The sequence below is a fragment of the Bufo bufo genome, chromosome 10 (genome assembly GCF_905171765.1).
Source record: "Bufo bufo chromosome 10, aBufBuf1.1, whole genome shotgun sequence".
Lineage (NCBI taxonomy): Eukaryota > Metazoa > Chordata > Amphibia > Anura > Bufonidae > Bufo > Bufo bufo.
Genome location: NC_053398.1, coordinates 116,957,928 through 116,984,674, shown reverse-complemented (window position 1 = coordinate 116,984,674; position 26,747 = coordinate 116,957,928). Strand labels below are relative to the sequence as shown.

At 43.1% G+C, this 26,747-nt stretch overlaps 1 protein-coding gene across 5 annotated transcripts in view; it reads right to left on the bottom strand.

The window, feature by feature from the left end:
• The window catches only part of NLRC5 (NLR family CARD domain containing 5), a 157,235-nt gene that overhangs the window by 67,017 nt on the left and 63,471 nt on the right, over positions 1-26,747 (bottom strand). For all 5 annotated transcript variants that reach the window (XM_040409360.1, XM_040409359.1, XM_040409362.1 and 2 more), the window contains 5 exons: positions 22,213-22,275; positions 19,638-19,721; positions 16,156-16,236; positions 2,062-2,127; positions 1,619-1,702 (listed from right to left, as the gene is read on the bottom strand). In XM_040409360.1, coding sequence (XP_040265294.1) covers positions 1,619-1,702; positions 2,062-2,127; positions 16,156-16,236; positions 19,638-19,721; positions 22,213-22,275 — 378 coding nt within the window. The remainder of the gene's footprint in view (positions 1-1,618; positions 1,703-2,061; positions 2,128-16,155; positions 16,237-19,637; positions 19,722-22,212; positions 22,276-26,747) is intronic.

The following is a 26,747-nucleotide window of genomic DNA, read 5'->3' as shown; positions in this document are numbered from 1 at the left end:
CAGTGTTTTGTTTGGGTTCTTTGCTGTTGGTCCTAATGTTGTGCATATATTTATTAAATGGGTTTTCTGGGATTTTTTTAATTGGTAACTCATCCTCTGGTTATCAGTACCTGATTGGTGGGAGTCTAACAACGGGGACCCTCGGCTGATCAGCAGCTTCAGAATGCACTGGTGCATACAGTAGCGCGACGGTCTTCTCTCTTCTCACCAAGCACAGCGCTGCCCATTTAATAGCGGCTGTTCTTGGTATCGCAACCAGGTCCCATTCACTTCAATGGGGATGAGCTACGCTTAGGTCATGTGACTGATGAGAAGGTGCGGCAATGCCTTCTCAAAGCGCTGATCGACAGGGGGCCCCAGATCAGATACTCATAACTATCAAGAGGATTGGTCATCAGTTTAAAAATAAAAATAAAATCCCTTTAAAGAAATATGTATCTGAATAAATGATGCTCATTATTTTTTAGTTAATTCTTATCCATTTATCGAATGCATTGTGCATTGCACATTTACGATTTCTAAAAGGTTTTATTTCTTCAGAAATTGTAAATGGATTATTTATATAATGCTGTTGAAAAGCCTGATGTCACTATTATATTACTAAGGCCTCATGCACACGACCATTGTTTTGGTCCGCATCCGAGCCGCAGTTTTTGCGTCTCGGATGCGGACCCATTCACTTCAGTGGAGCCGCGAAAGATGCGGACACCACTCCATGTGCTGTCCGCATCCGTTGCTCCGTTCCGTAGCCCCGCAAAAAAATAGAACATGTCCTATTCTTGTCCGTTTTCGGACAAGAATAGGCATTTCTACAATGGGCCGCCCGTTCCGTTCCGCAAATTGCGGAAGGCACACGGGCGGCTTTCGTTTTTCTGCGGATCCGCGGTTTGCAGACCGCAAAAAACGGAACGGCTGTGTGCATGAGGCCTAAGGCATCTTTCACACAACCGTTTTTTTTCCATTTAAGGGCCGTTTTTTTTGCGTTCCGTATAGGGTTCGTATACGGAACCATTCATTTCAATGGTTCCGCAAAAAAAATTGAATGTACTCTGTATGCATTCCGTTTTAGTATTTCCGTTCCGTTGAAAGATAGAGCATGTCCTATTATTGCCCGCAAATCACGTTCTGTGGCTCCTATCAAGTCAATGGGTCCGCAAAAAAAAACGGAACACATACGGAAATGCATCTATATGTCTTCCGTCTCCGTTCCGTTTTTTCGGAACCATCTATGGAAAATTTTATGCCCAGCCCAATTTTTTCTATGTAATTACTGTATACAGTATATGCCATACGGAAAAACAAAACAGAAACACAACGGAAACAAAAAAATGGAACAACGGATCCGTGAAAAACGGACCGCAAAACACTGAAAAAGCCATACGGTCGTGTGCAGGAGGCCTAAATTTGCTATTACATATTAATTATACATGAGCCACTTATGTAAGAGCTGGAGTCAGAGTTGAAAGTTTGGCTTACCGACTCTACAGCCCTAGCCCTAACCGTGTATCCGAGTGGTTTGTTGGCATTTCTTTTAGGCACATGCCATAACAGACTCCCGCCAGCTATGTACTTAAACTTCATACATGAAGTTTATGGATATTCTGTTTGGTAAACTCACTTTACATGGTTAACATGGTCACTCTTTTCCAGTACAGCACAGAGCTTCTTAAGATGGTCTGCATGAAAGTTATACCCAGATAATCTGAAATGGGATTCAAAAGAGCAGCAATTAAGAAATGCAGACTCGGACTTAGTCGAGCATCGGTGAAAGAACTAGAAAATATCAAATATAATGATGTCTCTGTATAAAAGGGAAATCTCTGTGGAAATTGGCCAATATAGAAGCAAGGCAGGGAAAAGCGCTGTGACCCTCATACTTTGATGTTGCTGAAGGCTTTTGAGAAGTCACCAGCAACATAATGGATGGAGGAAATCACAGAAATCATGATATTTATTGAGAAGCCTGAAGACCCAAACATATAAAAAAGAAAAATGCCACTCACATAGTCTCAGGTGTCAAAATTAACTTCAAAGAATGTAATTATAAGATGAAATAATTACCCTATTTTTCTTGACAAGTCTCCAGAAGATGAGAAAACAACATGGATTTCTTCATTTGGGTTCAAACTAAAAAAAGGCAACACAAAACATAAAAGACAATAAAAACATAAAAATCATCATGAGGTCAAGGGGTCTAGACAAACCCATTTTCATATACCGTACTAGTGAATTCGGGGTTATTAGAGGGACAAGGATCTCTGTTCAGGACCCTCATTCCTGTCCTGCATTGTATGGACAGTCTACTGATAGGACACTGTGTAATACTTTATTTGCCCTGTAGTGGCACTGCAGGAAGAAGGGGCGTGTGATGTTTAGGTCAAGTGGTGACCTTTTTCAGACACTATTTGCCAAAGGAAAAATCTGATTAAAAACGATGGCCCTAGGAATAGTGAGACCTCACAGTGGTATGCGCATACTACTCTGGTGAGTAGTGTTTAAATAGGGTCACTACTTGACCCAAACGTCACATGTTATTTTCCCATGAATTATAGTAAATCTACCGAATTTCACATAAAAAAGGGGTATTGCGATAATTTCAAGCTATCTCCTATCCACAGCATAGGAGATAACTATTAGGTCAGACAGAAGTCCTACCAATAGTACTCCAACTGTTCACAATAAAGGAGGCACTGTACCCTGCAGGGCCCCCTGAACTGAATGGAATGGCTGGTCAAGTCTGTGCACTGCCATTTCATTCATCTTTATGGGACTGGCCATGGTACAGCACTCAGCTATTTGCGACAGTCCCATAGAGATGCTCAACCTGCCACTCTGTCCATTTCATGGGACCCTGCGGGTTACAGATAGAAGCCCAATTTAACACCCCTGCCCATCTATAAACACATTGAACACTGGTATTGACAATTTACAATAGCAAAACTATATGTCTAATTAAACTGGTATATAAATGCTGTTATTGCAGCCCAGTGGGTTTACTAAAACTGCTGGTCTATTGATGCAATACAATGCATCAATGCTTTACTGGTATATAAATGCTGTTATTGCAGTGTTCACTAATCATGCATGGTAGCTTGATGTGGTACAATGCATTAACTGTTATATAAATGCTGTTGTTTTATAAATGCTGTATCATTTTCAGGGGGGAAAAAAGCCAAATAAAATAAAAATAAAAGCCAGTGATTGGCTGCAAACCCTCCTTCCTCCCTGCATTCATGCACAATTCTTGCAGCACCACCGCAGGAGAAAGGAAGTTGTGAGAAATTGACAATCTTTCTCATAGCTTGTATTATCTGTGCACAGTTTTATATCTATGTTGTGTGAGTCTATATATTTTAATGCCATTCTGTAAGACTATCTGTATGATGCTTGTCAAGTCTGGACCGGTAGGAGAGAATACATATTCACCTTGACAGAAATTAGCATCCGCCTGCTAACAAACTAGTGGTAACAAGGTTTCCTGGACGGAACTGTTAGAATGTGTCCCTTTGCAAGTGGCAATGAAGATGATTCCTGGAGCCCATACACACCCAGACAGCATGGCACCTCCCACAGTAGGGGTCAATAAGCTTTTCAGCTAGAGTACCAGAAGATGAAGAAAATATATCATAAATGATAATTCTGGTACAACTCACATATTAATTATTGTAATAATTGCATTCCGTATAGTGTGGGCATCTCAGGGAGTCCAAACATTACCCCCGCCCCACGACAGCAGTCCAGCGTAATGAGAATCTGTCATTCCAGGACCCATACACCAGTCATATTTGGTATCAGAACAATCAGCCTGATGAAAAATGCATGATTAAAACATATCCATTAGTGTGGAAGGGAAGCCATGTTTTAGTAATATTTTCTGCTTGCCAGCCAAAGGATAGAGGTGGAGCACGCACCCATAATGAAGGCCTTCCCAGTAGGCTGGGCCAAGGATGAGGGGGAGACCCCTCTCATCTCCACCCTCTGCCGAATAGGTATAAAAATGTGGGATTTGGAACCTTTCATTGACACAATTTGAGGATCTGATGAACGTTGAGTTGTGTTCCACATTCTCCTGTCCCCGGAACCAGAACGGATTCTTATCACACAATTCGTTAAGTAGTAAGAACCTTTCTGTTTTTATCCTTTTATTTTTCTAACGTTTTTTTTTTTGCATGTTTAGGTATGTCTCTTATTTCTTTTAATTTTTGTAACTAAGTACTGTACTTAATTAAAGAACTGAGCATGGGGGTCTGTTCTAAGCATGGGAGGTCCTGATCTGAGTATGGGTGGGTCCTGATCTGGGCATTGGGGGTCTGATCTGAGCATGGGGGGTCCTGATCTGAGCAATAGGGGTCTGATCTGAGCATGGGATTCAGATCTGAGAATGGGGGTCAGATCTGAGAATGGGGGGTCAGATCTGAGCACAGGGGGTCAGATCTGAGCATGGGGGGTCAGATCTGAGAAGGGGGGAGATCTGAGCGGGGGGGGGGGGGGGAGATCTGACACTGGGAGTCTGATTTGTGTTGTCTGATCCGAGCATTGGGGGTCTTATTTGGAGGTCTGATAAAGTTTGGGGATTTTATTTTAGGTCAGATGAAGATTGGGGATCTGATTTAGGAGTTCGATCTGAGGTCTGATGAAAAATATATTTTTCATTTTTTCCTCTGCTAATGAAAAATAAGAAAAAAATATTTTGATCAGACCTCAGATCAGATGAAAAAAAATTTTTTTTCTCTTATTTTTCTTTTTTAAAACCTAGGTGCATCTTGTAGGGCGAAAAATACGGTGACTCGTGTGTAAATGTATAGCTTGTGGCTCCTGGTAGTCATACGTGGTTTTTTTTGGGCTCTTTGTGTCTGTAAGGTTGGCCACCCCTGATCTAGTGGTATGGCAATTTACTATAATTTACTTCATCACTAGAGCTAATAAACAGAAGCAATAACCTATATGATAACGGAGCTAGACCATGACATATCACCAACGTTCTCTACTGTCTTTCCCTTTGCTGAAGCGTTAACCATCCCTGCCGCCGATTACCAGAGTCAGTACAAAGGTTTCTCACAACGTCTGGCCTTTTACTAAGCTCATTAGCAGTCTTATTTTAAGCGAAAGGATATTCAATAAGTGCAGCATGTGCACATTTATCATAACCATCTGCTAGAGGAGAACGCTCTTGTTTGGTGTCATGGGCTGAATCGGCCCAAAAGAATCAATGTGTCTGTACGGTCTTCTGCAGACTTCCTGTCCTGGGGCAGATGGGCCTGGCAGGATATTTATTTCCCAGTATACCCAAGATGAGGGATGTTTAACTCATATCTCATGGGGTTTGAAAGAACGGTACTGAAACTGATATTTACAGCTACAGCTTACATTTAAAGCTACAGTGTGGCATTTTTCAACCTAACGTTTCTTGGGAGGAAAGTATGTGCTCCCTGTGATATCACATTCTTTGGAGAACTGTACAGGAAAAAAGCATTGATAAAAAAAAAAACTCCATTAAAAAACGCCAACACACATTACGTTAAAAATAACAATGGAGGTCTATGGGAGAAAAATGGCAGCCGATGAGGGGAAAAGCACCAGATTCAGAGGTTGCTGTGATTTGAAACAAAAAACACCAATGACCCATAATACGCACCTCAAGAGTGAAAAAATGCCACAAAAAAAAATGTGTTTGTCCTGCACATGGGAGTAACTTTATAGCTGTCATAGCACTTGATATGGGGCTCTGGGGTTTTAGGGGAGTGTGGGGGCCCGTCAGGTGCGAAAACATTGCACCTTTTTGGGTAATAACAGTATGCTGGCTTTTGCTATAAGGTGAGATTTCTAATATATTGTGTTATTATACAGATTTTTAATTATTACTAGTTGCTGCTGTTTTCATTTCCATACACTAGGTGGTGGGGATCCTATCTTATTTTTCTATGGGGCTCTAAGTATTGTGATTACGCCCCTGATCCTGTGTTTAATATTTTCAATTGATTTCAATCTGGAACTGGTGTTTTTTTGTTTAAAACGCTGGAAAACCACTAGCAAAAAGTGAACAATCCCCCCCCCCCCTTCACAAAATGACGTAAAAATGCCCCTCAAAAAGTTTGGCACTAGCCTAAAGTGTGTATTTTGGCATGGAGCACATACTTATTATACATCAAAATTCATGTGAAATCCAGCAATAAAACATGTGCCATTGATTTCAATGAGAACTACTGTATGCTGCATGGATCATACAGGGCATAATTTCCCACACACTGATTTTAAACGCATGCAAACTGATAAGCCGCTGCGGGAATCTGAGGGTCTGCTTTGGATTTCTGCTTCAGATTCCACAGCAAATATATATTGTATTTTTATGACGTTTATCTCTACCGTGTGCACATAGCGCAGGTGTAATGCTCATGTTATTACCACCTAGCCTTTCCAGAAGCAGATATGACTAAGAATTGGTGGAACAGTTCATTGTATTATATGTATTGATGATTTACTGACTTTAGGAGGACTGTATATGCTTAGAAGCTTTATATAATAAGCTAGAAATAAAATTAGCATCCATAACCTCCTACTCGCCTCACTACACGTCACATAGAGCACTACAGGCATATACCAAATTTTTTATGTTCCTTCCCCTTAATGGCTATGTACACCTTTGGTGGCATTTTATTATTATTATTATTATTATTATTATTATTATTATTGTTGTTGTTGTTGTATTGTACTCATTTTGAGCTAAAAATTTTTTTTTCAATTGGTCTTTGGTAAAAATGTTGAGCCGTTTTCCCTGCATAGCTTCGAGTTAATCTACTAAGCACATTTTCTCTATTTTCCTCCGGCAGAGAGCCGACTGGCTCTTTCTTTCCTCATCTCTGACCATATCTACACTCATTATAGCTAAATTTTTATCTTACTAATAAGGCCCCTTTCCCACGGGTGTTGCGGGAAAATGTGCGGGTGCGTTGCGGGAACACCCGCGATTTTTCCGCGCAAGTGCAAAACATTGTAATGCGTTTTGCACGCGCGTGAGAAAAATCACGCATGTTTGGTACCCAAACACGAACTTCTTCACAGAAGTTCGGGCTTGGGATCAATGTTCTGTAGATTGTATTATTTTCCCTTATAACATGGTTATAAGGGAAAATAATAGCATTCTGAATACAGAATGCAAAGTAAACTAGTGCTGGAGGGGTTAAAAAAAATAAAATAATTTAACTCACCTTAATCCACTTGCTGGCGCTGCCGGCATCTCGTCTGTCTCCTTCTGTGCTGAACAGGACCTGTGGTGAGCATTCATTCCAGGACCTTTGATGACGTCACTCCGGTCATCACATGATCCATCACCATGGTAAAAGATCATGTGACATACCATGTGATGACCGGAGTGACGTCATCAAAGGTCCTGTAACTGTACTTAATGCTCACCACAGGTCCTATTCAACAAAGGAGACAGAAGGAGATGCCGGGCTACGCGATCAAGTGGACTAAGGTGAGTTAAATTATTATTTTTTTTTTTTTTTAACCCCTCCAGCGCTGTTTTACTATGCATTCTGTATTCAGAATGCTATTATTTTCCCTTATAACCATGTTATAAGGGAAAATAATAATGATCGGGTCTCCATCCCGATCGTCTCCTAGCAACTGTGCGTGAAAATCGCACCGCATCCGCACTTGCTTGCGGATGCTTGCGATTTTCACGCAACCCCATTCACTTCTATGGGGCCTGCGTTGCGTGAAAAACGCAGAATATAGAGCATGCTGCGATTTTCACGCAACGCATAAGTGATGCGTGAAAATCACCGCTCATCTGAACAGCCCCATAGAAATGAATGGGTCGGTATTCAGTGCGGGTGCAATGCGTTCACCTCACGCATCGCATCCGCGCAGAATACTCGCCCGTGTGAAAGGGGCCTAAGAATGTAGCTTCAATAAGTGTTTATGACCTTTTAGTAATTTAAAGATAACATAGTAACATAGTAACATAGTACATAAGGCCGAAAAAAGACATTTGTCCATCCAGTTCGGCCTGTTATCCTGCAAGTTGATCCAGAGGAAGGCAAAAAACCCTGTGAGGTAGAAGCCAATTTTCTCCACTTTAGGGGAATAAAAAATTCCTTCCCGACTCCAATCATGCAATCAGAATAACTCCCTGGATCAACGACCCCTCTCTAGTAGATATAGCCTGTAATATTATTACACTACAGAAATACATCCAGGCCCCTCTTGAATTCCTTTATTGTACTCACCATCACCACCTCCTCAGGCAGAGAGCTCCATAGTCTCACTGCTCTTACCGTAAAGAATCCTCTTCTATGTTTGTGTACAAACCTTCTTTCCTAATAAGGGTTATTAGATGACGGCACAAAGTGAAAGTAGCATTCACACAGCTAGAAAAACAGTTAGCCCTTTGTGACAGGACGGCTCAATATTTTTAATAAAGACCAATTGAAAAAAAGATTTTTAGCCCAAAATGAGTAAAATGCAATCATAAAAAAATTGTACATAGCCTTTAAAATATTTAGTCTTCACTTAAACAAATAGTAATTTGGTTACCTCTGCCCATATTAAAAATAACACTGAAATGCCATTGCAAATGCTAAATCGCTTCACCATGCAGCTACCAAATACATACCCCCCCTCTATGATCAAGAAAGAAGGGCTGCTCTGCACGGGCAGCTCTTGTTAAGGCAGATCCAAGGCATACTTGTATTACAAAGATATACATTCATCTGAATGGCCTCTGTGTACAGTAATACTATATTTCCTCTGCAGTGGTCATTTGTCTGCGTCTACCCCAGCAAAATCAGCTGCCTGCCAGGGCTACTGTATGTAACTGTGCAAAGGGTTGTTTTTGATTTTTTCCCATGTAAACCTTTATAAGCCCACTCTGTTCCGGTCACTGTATCCGGCATATATGCCAGCTTTCGACTGGATAAAAAATACTACATGCAGCATTTTATGTCTGGCCGAAAGCGACCGGAACCCCGCCGGATGCCATTATAGTGAATGGGGATCTGGCGGTGCACGGTGGTATCTGGCTGTGCCGGATATAGTGAACTCCAGCAGTCTGCTCCTCCGCCGGAACAGACTGCTGAAGATCACAGCACAGATGTGAATGTGGCCTAAGTTAATGTTAGTAGTAGGGTGGGTCATACATAGAGATGTCGCGAACATAAAATTTTCCGTTCGCGAACGGCGAACACGAATTTCTGCAAATGTTCACGAACAGGCGAACCGGGCGAACCGCCATAGACTTCAATAGGCAGGCAAATTTTAAAACCCACAGGGACTCTTTCTAGCCACAGTAGTGATGGAAAAGTTGTTTCAAGGGGACTAACATCTGGACTGTGGCATGCCGGAGGGGGATCCATGGCAAAACTCCCATGGAAAATTACATAGTTGATGCAGAGTTGGATTTTAATCCATAAAGGGCATAAATCACCTAACAATCCCAAAAAATTTTGAACAACGTGGTTTAAAACATCCAGTGTGTGTGTATACGATCAGGTATGATGTTGTATCGATCAGGTAGTGTAAGGGTTACGCCCGCTTCACAGACATTGACAGACCAAACTCTCCTTTAAATGCACCGCAAACAACCGCAAACAGTCCATTTGCCCAACCGCAAACTTCCCATTTGCACAAGGTTGGATACCAAGCTAGCCATGTCCCGTTGATGTCATTGAAGATTTCTTCCTCCACCCAGCCACGTACAACACCAAGGGTCCCCGAAAGGTGAATTGAATTGATTTTTCAAACGGGAAAATGGTTAAAAAAACGCTGGCTCCCTCCTCTTTGTTTGAATCCACGCCACGGTCACTGCGTCTGCGCCGTGCAATGTACTGTCACACCCGTGAGTGGTATTTTCTGTAGTACTATTCTCATCAGTTTAATCCCTGTATGGTCCCCAATCTGGGATCCATTTATTAAATAGATTTTTCGAACGGGGAGATGGCCAGTGGCCACAATACAGTCTGTGTGGGCCTGACACACACTGGCTTGCAAATGTGATTATATCACAGAAAAATATTAATATAATTTTTTTTTATCTGCAAGGTATTTGTGAGTGAATGACACCCTGTAACAGTATGAGTGGAGGCCTAGCCACTAGCCACTGGCCACAATACAGTCTGTGTGGGCCTGACACACACGGGCTTGCAAATGGGATTAGATCACAGAAAAATATTAAATAGAATTTTTTTTATCTGAAAGGTATTTGAGTGAGTGACACCCTGTAACGGTATAAGTGGAGGTCTAGCAACTAGCCAGTGGCCACAATACAGTCTGTGTGGGCCTGACACACACTGGCTTTCAAATGGGATTAGATCACAGAAAAATATTAAATAGAATTTTTTTTTATCTGCGAGGTATTTTCTGTCACACCCTGTATGAATGGTGTGCACACAGTACTGTCTGTGACTGAGCCTGCAGCCTCTCACACACAGGCAGGCAACTGCAATATATATACACTGCTCAAAAAAATAAAGGGAACACTTAAACAACACAATGTAACTCCAAGTCAATCACACTTCTGTGAAATCAAACTGTCCACTTAGGAAGCAACACTGAGTGACAATCAATTTCACATGCTGTTGTGCAAATGGGATAGACAACAGGTGGAAATTATAGGCAATTAGCAAGACACCCCCAATAAAGGAGTGGTTCTGTAGGTGGTGACCACAGACCGCTTCTCAGTTCCTATGCTTCCTGGCTGATGTTTTGGTCACTTTTGAATGCTGGCGGTGCTTTCACTCTAGTGGTAGCATGAGACGGAGTCTACAACCCACACAAGTGGCTCAGGTAGTGCAGCTTATCCAGGATGGCACATCAATGCGAGCTGTGGCAAGAAGGTTTACTGTGTCTGTCAGCGTAGTGTCCAGAGCATGGAGCCGCTACCAGGAGACAGGCCAGTACATCAGGAGACGTGGAGGAGGCCGTAGGAGGGCAACAACCCAGCAGCAGGACCGCTACCTCCGCCTTTGTGCAAGGAGGAACAGGAGGAGCACTGCCAGAGCCCTGCAAAATGACCTCCAGCAGGCCACAAATGTGCATGTGTCTGCTCAAACGGTCAGAAACAGACTCCATGAGGGTGATATGAGGGCCCGACGTCCACTGGTGGGGGTTGTGCTTACAGCCCAACACCGTGCAGGACGCTTGGCATTTTCCAGAGAACACCAATATTGGCAAATTCGCCACTGGCGCCCTGTGCTCTTCACAGATGAAAGCAGGTTCACACTGAGCACATGTGACAGACGTGACAGAGTCTTGAGACGCCGTGGAGAACGTTCTGCTGCCTGCAACATCCTCCAGCATGACCGGTTTGGCATTGGTCAGTAATGGTGTGGGGTGGCATTTCTTTGGAGGGCCGCACAGCCCTCCATGTGCTCGCCAGAGGTAGCCTGACTGCCATTAGGTACCGAGATGAGATCCTCAGACCCCTTGTGAGACCATATGCTGGTGCGGTTGGCCCTGGGTTCCTCCTAATGCAAGACAATGCTAGACTTCATGTGGCTGGAGTGTGTCAGCAGTTCCTGCAAGACGAAAGCATTGATGCTGTGGACTGGCTAGCCCGTTCCCCAGACCTGAATCTAATTGAGCACATCTGGGACATCATGTCTCGCTCTATCCACCAACGTCACGTTGCACCACAGACTGTCCAGGAGTTGGCAGATGCTTTAGTCCAGGTCTGGGAGGAGATCCCTCAGGAGACCGTCCGCCACCTCATCAGGAGCATGCACAGGCGTTGTAGGGAGGTCATACAGGCACGTGGAGGCCACACACACTACTGAGCCTCATTTTGACTTGTTTTAAGGACATTACATCAAAGTTCGATCAGCCTGTAGTGTGTTTTTCCACTTTAATTTTGAGGGTGACTCCAAATCCAGACCTCCATGGGTTGAAAAATTTGATTTCCATTTTTTTATTTTTGGGTGATTTTGTTGTTAGCACATTCAACTATGTAAAGAACAAAGTATTTCAGAAGAATATTTAATTAATTCAGATCTAGGATGTGTTATTTTTGTGTTCCCTTTATTTTTTTGAGCAGTGTATATATATATATATAAAAAAATAAAATAAAAAAGCAGACTGATGTACCAGCCCTGAAAAGGGCTTTTTGGGGTGCTGTCAGGACGCTGTCCTTACAGCAGATGAGTCTGTGGACACAGAGCACTGCCTTAGCTAACGCTTTCCCTATTGAATCAGCAGCAGCAGCAGCAGCACTGTCCCTCCTCTCACTGAGAATGCAGATTCCGAATGAATCTAAAATGGATGCTGTTCAGGAGGTGGGAGGGTCTGGGAGGGAGGGTCTGCTGCTGATTGTCTGGAATGTGTTTGCTGACTCTGAGGTACAGGGTCAAAGTTTACTCAATGATGATGTATAGGGGGCGGACCGAACATCGCATATGTTCGCCCGCCGCGGTGAACAAGCTATGTTTGCCGGCGAACTATTCGGGACATCTCTAGTCATACATGAAAGGAAGGGGTGCTGCATGCCGCAGATTTCAAATCCGCACTGAAATGTGAATTTACAGTATGTCAAGATTTGTTGCGGACATTATCCGCAGTATATGGATGATTTATGTTAAAATCTCATCCACTTTTGCTGCTACTGTAAAACACTGTGGATTTTCTTCACAGAAAACCACACGAGTCGCCGTACCCTTAGAGAGTCGAAATGCACCACAGATTGATGTTTGTTGTGCCCTATATGTATATTTGTAGACCTCTGAGTTTTTACTGGCATGTACAGTTCTTTTCCATTAGATCCCATAGGAATTAGCACCATGGAAACACACATTCCATGTACCTCTGTATAGGCTCCATGCACACAGCTCTGACATGTGCCCTACACCTATGTAAGGGTGGGTTCACATCTGCTTTCTGGATTCCGTTATGGCTTTCCGTTAAAACATGGTTATAACGGAAAATAACGGAATCCATAAGACGGAAGTCACAACGGAAGCCTTTAAGATGCATTCCGTTTTGATCCGTCTTCTTAGAAGTCTATGGGAATCATAACAGATCCGTCTGGTTCCCGTTATGCAAGACGGAAAACAAAGTCCTGTCGACGGGACATTTTTCTCCGTTCTGCATACCAGAAACGGGACGGATCCGTTATGATTCCCATAGACTTCTATTAAGAGAGAATGCCTTTTAAAGGCTTCCGCTTTGCATTCCGTCATAATACAAGTCTATGGGCAGTATAAGGGATCCGTCCTTACGTTTTATGGATTCCGTTATTTTCCTTTATAACCATGTTATAACGGAAAGCCATAAAGGAATCCAGAACACAGATGTGAACCCACTCTAAGATCTCCTCTAACTTCAGTCTTTTGCTAAGCTGGACAAGCCAAAGCCCAAGCCAGAAAAGACTCACCTTTTATTAAAGGGGTTGTCCTACCATAACAATTTTCCACTTATCCACAGGGAAAATCCATCTAGCTTCCGTAGATGCCATACTCCTTCAATTGCTCATTTGGCTGACCGGTATCTCTCCTGAGTCCCCACATACACTTTCAGAGCATATATGTGTTATCAATGAGAAGAGGGGAGAAGGCCGTTGTCAGACAATTCTGGCGGCAACTTATCACCTTGGAGAACAAGAGGATCGGGAGAAAATATTCACTTCACCTTCTCTCCCCCCAACATCATCTGTCAGGTGAGAGTCGGGAGCTCCCCATATACATTGGACTGCCTATCAGGGTTGCCAATTTCTAGACAGTCTGTAAAAATAGGCGACTTTTTTTTCTGCATCCAAGATAAAAAAAATAGATGCATCCGTAATATTTTTGAGGCTGGTGGTACTTGAATAGATTATTTTGATGGTAATCATTATTTCAAAGCTCACAGTAAATTCTAGTAATGGGTTCTTATCAATATATTAAGCTATAGACATGTATTACTTATAATCTTTAGCATTCGTTATGTTTTCCAGTTTGTCCGTAAAAAAAATCTTGACTGTGATTTTGTGATAAGTTGTCCAGAAAAAATAAAAATCTGGTTGACAACCCTGCTGCCTATCCCTGCATTTCCAGTGGGTTTGACTGACAATAAAAAGGGGTCTTAAAGGGGTTCTCAGGGAATTAAGTAAAATGAAAATACTTGAATATTACTTTATGATAAATATACAGTACAGACCAAAAGTTTGGACACACCTTCTCATTCAAAGAGTTTTCTTTATTTTCATAACTATGAAAATTGTAGATTCACACTGAAGGCATAAAAACTATGAATTAACACATGTGGAATTATATACATAACAAACAAGTGTGAAACAACTGAAAATATGTCATATTCTAGGTTCTTCAAAGTAGCCACCTTTTGCTTTGATTACTGCTTTGCACACTCTTGGCATTCTCTTGATGAGCTTCAAGAGGTAGTCCCCTGAAATGGTTTTCACTTCACAGGTGTGCCCTGTTAGGTTTAATAAGTGGGATTTCTTGCCTTATAAATGGGGTTGGGACCATCAGTTGCGTTGAGGAGAAGTCAGGTGGATACACAGCTGATAGTCCTACTGAATAGACTGTTAGAATTTGTATTATGGCAAGAAAAAAGCAGCTAAGTAAAGAAAAACGAGTGGCCATCATTACATGAAGGTCAGTCAGTCAGCCGAAAAATTGGGAAAACTTTGAAAGTAAGGGCTATTTGACCATGAAGGAGAGTGATGGGGTGCTGCGCCAGATGACCTGGCCTCCACAGTCACCGGACCTGAACCCAATCGAGATGGTTTGGGGTGAGCTGGACCGCAGAGTGAAGGCAAAAGGGCGAACAAGTGCTAAGCATCTCAGGGAACTCCTTCAAGACTGTTGGAAGACCATTTCAGGGGACTACCTCTTGAAGCTCATCAAGAGAATGCCAAGAGTGTGCAAAGCAGTAATCAAAGCAAAAGGTGGCTACTTTGAAGAACCTAGAATATGACATATTTTCAGTTGTTTCACACTTGTTTGTTATGTATATAATTCCACATGTGTTAATTCATAGTTTTGATGCCTTCATAGTCATGAAAATAAAGAAAACTCTTTGAATGAGAAGGTGTGTCCAAACTTTTGGTCTGTACTGTATTCCCAAATACCTTTCATTATTTATAATGGTTTGTTGTCTAGGGAGCAATCATCAGGGGAAACAAAATGGCCGCCATCCTGTTAGTACGCACAAAATCTGTTCTAATCACACAGCAGGACAAGTTACTTCACATCCCCGACCTAAAGAGCTGACCCATCTCCCCCTGTCAGGGGTTATGATCCTGAATACAGATGATAAAATCTTCAGCTGAATCTCTGTGGGAATGGAGTTCATGAGGCGACATGAAGTACAGACAGGACAGACTGTGGGCTGTGGTAATGGAGACTGCATACAAGTGCTGCTGCTAATTATCCACACCCTCCCCTATGTACTTCATGTCTCCTCATGAACTCCATTCTTACAGAGATTAAGCTGAAGATCTTATCAGCTGTATACTGACAAGCAGAGAGGAGGATGAGGCAGCATTAGCTCAGTGTTGTGAAGTAATTTGTCCTGCTGTGTGATTAGGACATGTTTTCTATGTACTAATAGGATGGCAGACATTTTATTTCTCCTAATGATTCCTCCCCTGACAAAACTAGCTATCTTAACTAATGAAAGGTATTTGGGAATATATTTATCATAAATTAATATTTAAGTATCTTAATTTTCTTAATTATCGGAGAACCCCTTTAACACTCTGATTCTGACAAATCTCCCCGTGTGTTAACTGTATGGAACACAGTTCACAGGTTTTTTAACGAAATTACATACAAATCAGTGGTATGGTGACCGCCTTCTGGAAAATTCACAGTTTTAGACTAATGAATCAATTTGTCTCATTACCAAGAGTTCTTCACCGATGAGGGGCTATCCCCACAGGTGAAGAAGCACCCACCTGCCTGTAGATTGAAAGAGCCGGACACCTCGCCCGCGCCGACAATCTGGTGTCTTCACCCTGCTCGGAGTAGTGGAGCCTCTGCGCCACTACTTGGTGCAGCGACACAGCATTGCCATGGTTAGGTAAGATGTCTAGACCCATCAACCATAAGGCAGGTGAGAGCTTCTTCACCTGTGGAAACAGTCCCTCACTGGTGAAGAACTCTTGCTAGTGAGTTGCTCATCCCTAGTTTATACTGTAGTTTTGTTAAAGGATTTCTCCCTTACCTGGCGCTGACATCTGTACCATGTTTAATAGATGAAAGCAGCTGCAGGATGCCGTCCTCTGATAGATGGTTGGAGCACATGCTGTAAACAGATCATTGTGTTAAAGTGTAACTGTCATTTCAGATAATTTTTCAGAATAAGCTGGCATGTTGGTGCACATGAGGAATAACACTATTTCTGACATTATATGACTAGTATTTGGTATTTATAGCAGTTTTTCTCTTTGTAATCTGTCTAACTTTTTTCGGAGGTGGTGCGTGGAGATTAGCTGGTTTCATGTCTGCCCGTAGACTACACATGGAAAAACAGGGGGATCTTGCCCTGCTTCCTAACCCTCTGTAGCACACCCTCAGAAACAGAAACTGTAATGGAGGACAATATATAGCAGCAATGATCAGTTTAGATGTAAATCCAGCAGTTAAGGCTAGTTTCACACTAGCGGCAAGGGACTCTGGCAGGCGGCTGTTTCAGTGGGTGAACAGCCTGTCGGATCCGTCCTACCGCTACTGCACGCGTGCCCCCAGAATACCGCTCCAGCCCCATTGACTATAATGGGGGCAGGGCGGACTTACGGCAGCGCACGCCGAGAGGCCGTCGGAACAAAAGTACGACATGTAGTACGACGGATCCAACAGGCTGTTCACCCACCGGAACAGCCTGCCGGATGTCTGTGCTGCTAGTGTGAAAGTACCCTAATTAAGACAGTAAAGTGCCAAAGGGCGCACTTGGCATTCACAGCCATCCTCCATTCATTCCTATGGGAGTGTCGTAAATAGCCGAGTGCTTGCTTAGCTATTTCTATAAGCCCCATAGAAGTGAATGGAGCAGTGACCGCAGTACGCTTCCCATTCATTTCAATGGAACTTCCGAAAATAGCTGAGCGCACTGCTCGGCTATTTTCGGCACTCCCATAGGAATGAATAGACGGCAGCCGCGTATGTGTGGTGCGCCCTCCGGCGCTTAGCAGGCTTCGTTGTAAGTATATGTTTGGGTCCAACCCCTGGGATTCGGATCTATCAGACATTGGGGACAAATCCTAATGATATACCCCCAATGTCCAAATTGGGAATGCCCCTTTAAGGGCCTGATAGACCGCATGATTATCAGCAAATTATCAGTAACAAACCTTCATAGTAACGCTTGTACACAATAATTGGCTCATATAATTGAGCAGCCGATCAGCTGATGAACGAGCAAACAAGTTTTTCTCAGCTGATATCTAAAAATCATCCTTTTGGCTACATGCACACGAACATTGTTTGTTTCCGTGTCCGTTCCGTTTTTTTTTCTGATAGGATGTGGACCCATTCATTTCAATGGGTCCACAAAAAATGCGGACAGCACACCGTGTGGTGTCCGCATCAGTATGTCCGTTCCGTAGCCCCGCAAACAAAATAAAACATGTCCTATTCTTGTCCGTTTTAGGCATTGTTACAATGGATCCGCAAAAAAAAACAATGGCATACGGATGTCATCCGTTTTTTTTTTTGCGGATCCGCAATTTGCGGACCGCAAAACACATACGGTCATGTGCATGTACGGTAGCCTTCTGCTGTCAAATTTCCAGGACAGTGGTTTTTTAAGTGGCACCCCACTGATCACTAAAATAAGGGGACATAAGCACTTATTCCCCATTTACAGTAGTATGTTATTTGGTCACTGTATAGTGATATTATTCAGTCAGTGTGTGGTGGTATTATTTAGTCACAGTATAGTTATATTATTGAGTTATTCAGTTCAGGGCTAATGGTATTATTCAAGTCACTATGTGGCTGTATTGTTCAGTCATGATAAAATTACTGCAAGGTATTATATTATCCATTCAGTGTATGTGGTATTATTTGGTGACTGTATTGTGGTGTCATTCAAAGACTCTGTGGTTGCATAATTCTATTCAAAGACTGTATGTTTGCATAATTCTATAGTGGTATTATTTAATCTATGTCACGGTTATTCACTCACATTATTAAGGCATTGTATGGCTGTATTATTAGTGTACAGAAGTATTAGTCACTGTATGGTGGTACAGTATATTTTAAGTGCTATGTATATAGCAATATTAGGTACTGTATGGTGATATTAGTCAGTTTATGCAAAATTATTCAGTCATTGTATAGCACTATTATCCAGTCTATGTATGGTGGCTTTATTCATTCACTGTATGCTGCCATTATTTTTTTTCATTGTATAGCAGCATTATTCAATCACTGATTTGTGGTATTATTCAGCCACTGTATGAATATTACTCATTATCAATGCATAGTGATTTGATTATGTTAATGTTATTCTAATAGTATAATAAAAACATAATGCTACAATCAATGGACTCGAGTATTAGTGATTAGAGGTATATTGTTAATAGGTGCGGATAAAGGTTTATAGCCCTCCAAACAATTTGCACACTAGCCCACCGCACCCCAGGCTTCCATGATGCTTTGAGATTTTAGCCCTGAATGTATTAGGCCCCTTTCACACGGGCGTTGCGGGAAAAGGTGCGGGTGCGTTGCGGGAATATGCACGATTTTTCCGCGCGAGTGCAAAACATTGTAATGTGTTTTGCACGCGCGTGAGAAAAATCGGCATGTTTGGTACCCAAACCCGAACTTCTTCACAGAAGTTCGGGCTTGGGATCGGTGTTCTGTAGATTGTATTATTTTCCCTTATAACATGGTTATAAGGGAAAATAATAGCATTCTGAATACAGAGTGCATAGTAAAATAGCGCTGGAGGGGTTAAAAAAATAAAATAAAAATTTAACTCCCCTTAATCCACTTGCTCGCGCAGCCGGCATCTCTTCTGTCTTCATTTTAGCTGTGTGCAGGAAAAGGACCTGTGGTGACGTCACCCCGGTCATCACATGATCCATCACATGATCTTTTACCATGGTGATGGATCATGTGATGACCGGAGTGACATCACCACAGGTCCTTTTCCTGCACACAGCTAAAATGAAGACAGAAGAGATGCCGGCTGCGCGAACAAGTTGATTAAGGTGAGTTAAATTATTATTATTTTTTTTTAACCCCTCCAGCGCTATTTTACTATGCACTCTGTATTCAGAATGCTATTATTTTCCCTTATAACCATGTTATAGGGGAAAATAATAATGATCGGGTCTCCATCCCGATCGTCTCCTAGCAACCGTGCGTGAAAATCGCACCGCATGCTTGCGATTTTCACGCAGCCCCATTCACTTCTATGGGGCCTGCGTTGCGTGGAAAACGCACAATATAGAGCATGCTGCGATTTTCACGCAAAGCATAAGTGATGCGTGAAAATCCCCGCTGGTGTGCACAGCCCCATAGAAATTAATGGGTCAGGATTCAGTGCGGGTGCAATGCGTTCAACTCACGCATTGCACCCGCGCGGAATAGTCGCCCGTGTGAAAGGGGCCTTAAAGTTTTTGCATTTCATTTATTCTGTTTGTGACACTGCGTGGAAGACAAAAAAAATCAGCCTACGAGGACTTATAAGACACGTACCTGACTTCAAATAGGTTAGGGTTCTGCTGGACTATTTTCAGAAGGTTGTCGATTTCATTCTTGCCAATTTTACAATTGTTAAATCTGAAAGATGAGAACATTTTACCATGGTTGTCGGTATAATAAATCTAGTAGCTGTCATGTTGACTGACAAGCCCTGTCGTGTAAGGCTACTCCGCTCCTCTGCTTCTTGCCAGCTCATTCATGCATTTACAATTTTACAACATACATCCAATACATGACATTTGGTATAATGGAGGGTAACAGGAGGTCTGCTGCACCGCTACAATGGGACAAAGTAAAGCAAAATGCCACAAAGTCCCAGGAAATCATATACTGGTAGTTTATTTAACTTGTATTTCTATAAAAGATTAAAAAAGAGCAAAATATCACAGATGAAAGGTCTTTATATTCAAGGGAAATTTGCCATTTCTTAGCATATATCAATCTCTTAAAGGGCATCTGTCAGCAGCTTTGTACCTAGGACACTGGATGACCTGTTACATGTGCACTTGGCAGCTGAAGGCATCTGTGCTGATCCCATGTTCATATGTGCCCGCATTGCTGAGAAAAATGTTTTATTATATGCAAATTAGCCTCTAGGAGCAACGGGGGCGTTGCTGTTACACCTGGACGCCCGGCTCTTTCTGCAAATGCTGTGCCTCTGCACTTCAACTGACAGGGCCAGGAATGATGACATTTTCACTGCCCGGTCCTGTCAAAGTGCAGAGGGCGCGGCAGTTGCAGAGAGAGCAGAGCCTCTAGGTGTAATGGTAACGCCCCCGTTGCTCCTAGAGGCTTATTCGCATATAATAAAACATAATTTCTCTCAGCAATGCGGACACATATGTACATGGGACCAACACAGATGCCTTCAGCTGCCAAGCGCACATGTAACAGGTCAGACAGTGTCATAGGGACAAATCTGCTGATAGATGCCCTTTAAAGAGCTGGATGACAAGCAGTGGGACCACTGTCACTGCTCACAAATGAGCTGTCACCAAGCTGATATTCCTCTTATCATTTATGTTTCATAGTGAACATCCATTGCGTCTACGGTAAATGTGTTTTATGCTGTAGCCGTACTGCTGGGAAAATATAGAATGCATATATCCCCCTCTAGAGGTTGTCAAATGACATATCATGTTAAGTAAAAAGGAAACAAAAAACGCCAAAAATAAGCAATAAATTATGGGATTTTTGTTAGCTGCAATAAATTATAGCAAAAATATAATGTATGGAAGGAACATTTTGCTTTACAAATGAAATTCACAAATGATCAGTATACTGCTTATTATTAGTCATATATTAAAAATATCTGTCCCTAGCCGCCGATACACCATCAATAGCTTGCGGCCAAATGCATTCTCAACTGCAAGCTATTCCTCGTCATTCACATGCATGCTCAGCCAAGCATGCATGTAAGAGAATAAGCTGCTGCCAGGCATCTTCAGCTACAACTTATCTCCCATGAGAACAAATGATTGAGGATTGTCGAAGCTCCAGACAGATGCTCTTTCTCTCCAGAAATCATCTGTAGCGGAAGAGTCTGGAGACCCCATATATATAGGATAGTCATCCATTCCCTCCATGAACGGAGGATTCAATCAGCATTGCTCTTAGGCCTCATGCACACGGCCGTTTGCAAATTGCGGAACTGCAAAATACAGATACCGTCCGTGTTGCATCCGTATTTTTTTGCAGACTCATTCCCTTCAATGGGTCTGGGATCCACATTTTACGGCCAAGTATAGGACATGTTCTATATCTTTGCGGAAAGGACATACGGATGCAGAAAGCACACGGATCAGGCTACTTTCACACCTGCGTTAGGTGCGGATCCGTCTGGTATCTGCACAGACGGATCCGCACCTATAATGCAAATGCTTGTATCCATTCAGAACGGATCCGTTTGCATTATTCTTTATTTTTTTTAAGTCTAAGTCAAAACGGATCCGTCCTGACTTACATTGAAAGTCAATGGGGGATGGATCCGTTTTTTCAATTGCACCATATTGTGTCAGTGAAAACAGATCCATCCCCATTGACTTACATTGTAAGTCAGGACGGATCCGTTTGGCTCCGCATCACCAGGCGGACACCAAAACGCTGCAGGCAGCGTTTTGGTGTCCGCATCCAGAGCAGAATGGAGGCGGAACGGTGATAAACTGATGCATTCTGAGCGGATCCTTTTCCATTCAGAATGCATTGGGGCTGAACTGATCCGTTTTGAACCGTTTGTGAGATCCCTGAAACGGATCTCACAAACGGAATTCAAAACGCCAGTGTGAAAGTAGCCTCATACACTGTCCGCATATGTATGTCCTTTCCGCAAAAGGATAGAATATGTCCACGAAATGGGGACCACGGGCACAGTCATGTGCATGAGGACTTATTTGTATGGACACCTTAATAATATGCCATGAAAAGTCCCTTAACATTGTGTAACCTTCTGAGTGCCTGCCAAACACGCACCTATAGTGCCAGTCATAGAACCCGTCTAGAGCTAGAGTCGGCAATATTCCTCCAGATTGCATTTCTTTCTACAGTAGATATGTATGTTTATATCACATACCTGCAGATGACTTTGCTGGCCTTCTCCTGCCTTTGTAAATGCAAGCAAATGTATTCAGCAGATCTGCAATCAGAAAAATGAATCAATACATGCACATATTAAGGGCTCATTCAGACGACCGTATGTTTTTGGAAAAAGCTATCCCTGTAGGATACTCTGGTGTTTGGTTGCATCTAAAAAGACTTTTGAAGTCCGAGTGTCTCTTGATGTAATTTGTCCACTGTACTGCGGCGGCGGCACAAAGCGCACGGCGTCATAGCAACCAATGACGCCGTGCGCTCCTGCACTAAGCAGGATGCCAGTCCGGTTTTTCACGGACCATGTTCCACGGACGTGTGAATGAGGCTTAATAAAACCAGATGTCCTGGCAAGCCCTACCTAGGGCCCTTGAAAAAGCATGGCAAAACCTGGGTCAGGCTTGCCAGGACATCTGGTTTTATTACATGCGTGTTTAAATAATACCCTGGATCACAGGAGGAGGAAACTATTGTTATACTATACATTCTTATATATGTATTATACATGATATTCACACATGGTCATTACATCGATCCATGGGCGGATTGGCCATAGACCTTACAGGGAAGTTTCTGGGCTGAACCTCAAGGGGCCGACTAAGGGTACTTTCACACTAGCGGCAGGATGGATCCGACAGGCTGTTCACCCTGTCGCATCCGTCCTGCCGCTATTTCGCCGTGCCGCCGGACCGCCGCCCCATCCCCATTGACTATAATGGGGACGGGGGCGGAGCTCCGACGCAGCACGGCAGTGCGCGGCGAAAGGCCGCCGGACTAAAAGTACTGCATGTCCGACTTTTTAGTCCGGTGGCCTCTCACCGCGAACTTCCGTGCTGCGCCGGAGCACCGCCCCCATCCCCATTATAGTCAATGGGGACGGAGCTGAGGTCCGGCGGCACGGCGAAATAGCGGCAGGACGGATGCGACAGGGTAAACAGCCTGTTGGATCCGTCCTGCTGCTAGTGTAAAAATAGCCTAAGCCCTCTTCTCTGCCACTGGCCAGGTAGACAATGAGCTCTCAGTGGTAATTGTAAGAATCAGAAACTGATGTGCCCCACCAGCGACCACACATGCCCTCTGAATTCAACTGCTGTGGCCCCGTATCTCATCTCCCAAGCCCCTGCTCCATATCTTGATCAGAGACAACTGGAGGAGAACAGAAAATGACACCTATTGATGGCCACAATAGAAGGACAGCTTTTTGTGCTGCACTGTGGTATTTGGTTCTGCTGGGACTCTATTTTGCACTAGCTTGTTGCTCAGTTTTCTGTCATTTTGGACACCCCTACAACATGGGGCCACTTTTAGTTTTTTTTTCCAGGGCCACTTTAAGTTCCCAATCCGCCCCTGCATTGATCTAATATTGGAGTACATTTAATTAGTCCAATTAGATGTCCTCCACATGTAAGGCTACTTTCACATTATGTCATGGATCTGCAAAAACGCTTCCGTTACCATAATACAACCGCATGCATCCGTCATGAACGGATCCGGATGTATTAGGTCTTCTATAGCCATGGCGGATCCGTCATGAACACCATTGAAAGTCAATGGGGGACGCATCCGTTTTCTATTGTGTCAGAGAAAACGGATCTGTCCCCATTGATTTACATTGTGTGCCAGGACGGATCCGTCTTGCTCCGCACCACATGGCGGACAGAAAAAGGCTGCAGAGTTTTGATGTCCGCCTCCAGAGCGGAATGGAGACGGAACGGAGGCAAACTGATGGATTCTGAGCAGATCCTTTTCCATTCAGAATGCATTAGGGCAAAACTAATCCGTTTTGGACCGCTGGTGGGAGCCCCGAACGGATCTCACAAACGGAAAGCCAAAATGAGAGTGTGAAAGTAGCCTTAGTCAAGGGGGAAAAATGGTATAAGAAGAAACTGAGGTGAATGAGCTAAAGTAACTTTATTCTGGGTATTAGTAGGTTCATTCTACATAAGAGCTATAAACCTTGCGGTATCTGGGCCTGATAATCGGAATAAAGCTTCATCTCTGGAAAAGAACTGAAGACCACCATCATTTTAATTATTAACAACATTTTGGTGCCGTGACAAGTGACCAGAAGAAGCTGTGAAGATTTGTGGCCCAGAAGTGCTGGTGGTGACGTAGGAGTCTATGCCTGTTTCAACAAGAGATGACCCAGAAGGAAGTTTTGGATGTCACAACCCAACAATACCGTGAACATTGGAGGACTCTGGTGCCAGAAAGGCTAGTGAGTATACTATATTTATAGCACTTATCTTTTAGTATGGTTAGTGGGGAAAGTATTGTTAATGATTGGCTCATTAATGACATAAAAAGTCATGGTGGACCATATGAGATGCCACAGGAATGTAAAAATTCATGGGATAAGAAGAAATCTTTTCTTGATAGGGAAGTATTTGAGTATTTAAGAAATTTAGAGAGAAAAGGAGAAAAGGAGTGGTAGTACAAGGTTTATTGTCCTGTTGTGTGAAATTGATGGAGATTGTGGCACGAAGAGATGAGGAACTTAAGCAGCAAAGGTTTGAAAAAAAACGTAGCATGAAAAAGACTTTTGAGTCGAAACGTTGCTTCTGTTCGGTGATAATAAAATATATAATTTGATTGAAGATTGGGAGTGCTACGGTTTTTTCAAACCTTTTGAGGGGTCCCTTGGGCCGGGGCCTGACACCGCGAGCACCGCCACCAAATGATGGACTAACATACGTCAGTAAGTGGTGCTGTCCTTTCTCTATGCTTTCTATGGAACTTAAACAGCAGTAATATGAAACTGCCCCGAAGGATTGGGATGATAAAATGGCTGAAATGAGATTGCATGCTGAGACAACTGGGGAGGCTCTGATTGAGAAAGCAAAACTTTGTGAGCACTTATCTAATGATAATGAGGAATTGTCAGTGAAAATACAGAGTGTGGAGAAGGAGCTGGTGGAATGTAAGCGTGCCACTAATATTGCATTTGACAAATTGGCTGAAAAGTATGTTGTGAATAATGTAGATCAAAATGTAACGTCAAAAAGTGTTAATCCTAAACCGATTTATCCTTGGGCGATCTATATAATATTAAGACTATTCCAGCAGCTCCTACTACCACTACAACTTTATTAAATGCTGATCATTCGGCTGAAGTGCAGCTGGTTACAAAACAGCTGAAGCCAAAAGAAATGGATGTTATTTTGAAAGAATTTGGGCAGGTCCCGCGGCATGATATCAACAGGTTGCTGAAATGGTTTTGTGATCTGCACAGAGTTATAGAGACTTATGACTTGAATATGGATGACATGGATAGGGTGTTACAAGGAGTGGTAGGAAATGGATTAGAGTTACACAAAACTGTAGACGACAAAGAAAAATAGAAGACATTCTTAAAGAACTACTGAAGGCATCGTACAGAGTTGCTTCAAATATATCTTTGTTGGGAAAAGTTCAGCAAATGAAGCAGGAGTGTCCCTATATGCTGTCGAATAGAATTGCTACTGTCATGGAATATGTGCTTCGTGGAGATCCTGGTTTTGAACATGGCGGCTTGGTTCATAGAGTCATGTTGTTAGAAGCTTTGGATGAGGAGATTAGAGATGGAATTCTGTCTGTAAGTCCGGATCCAAGTGATTTAAATGATATTTTGTTAAGAGCAGATCATTTGTGGCAAAGGAAGAACAGAGAGGGAGGCTTTACAATGGATGCAGCCAGAATAATCAGAGTTGAGGGGCAGAACAGGAAAGAAAATGTTGATTTCTGTAGACCTGTCACGGATGGTGTACAGGAAACAAGATGATACAATACAAACGATGACTCACTGGATCCACAACTAAGGAACAAAAAGGGAGACCCCTGCAATCGACCTGCCGCTCTCCCTTATTGCTCAGCCTATGCGACCACCCCAAAGGTGAATGGGCGCATATCCACGTACCTCGGCTATCTTAAACCTGAAGGCCCTACAATAGTGAGGGGACACGACCACCGGCTCCCTACACAGACACGGAGGGAGTCAGGGTCACCTGGATCCAGACAACAGAAAATCATAAATACATAAACAGAACTTATCTGCAGACGACTGTGGACAGGGAACTGGGAACTGGGAACTGGGAGCTGGGAGCTGTGAACAGCATGCACACACATTCCAGGAAGTTGTATCAGCCGCACACAACTGCCTTATGGGGAGGAATTTAAAGGGAAGTGATCAGTGCGACTGCATGACAGCTGAGATAGACTAACGAGGTGAGTAACAGAAATCAAAACAAAGAAACTCAAGGAGGAGGATCTGGACGGCTCCTGTCAGAGCTTCTCAGCTGTCTGGTTGTGACAGTACCCCTCCCTCTAGGAGTGGACTCCGGACACTCAGGGCCCACCTTCTCAGGATGGGACCTATGGAAAGCCCTGATGAGACGAGAGGCCTTAATGTCCGTCACTGGGACCCACATCCTCTCCTCAGGACCATAACCCTCCCAATGAACGAGGTACTGGAGGGAACCGCGGACAAGACGAGAATCCACAATCCTAGATACCTGAAATTCAAGATTTCCATCAACAATA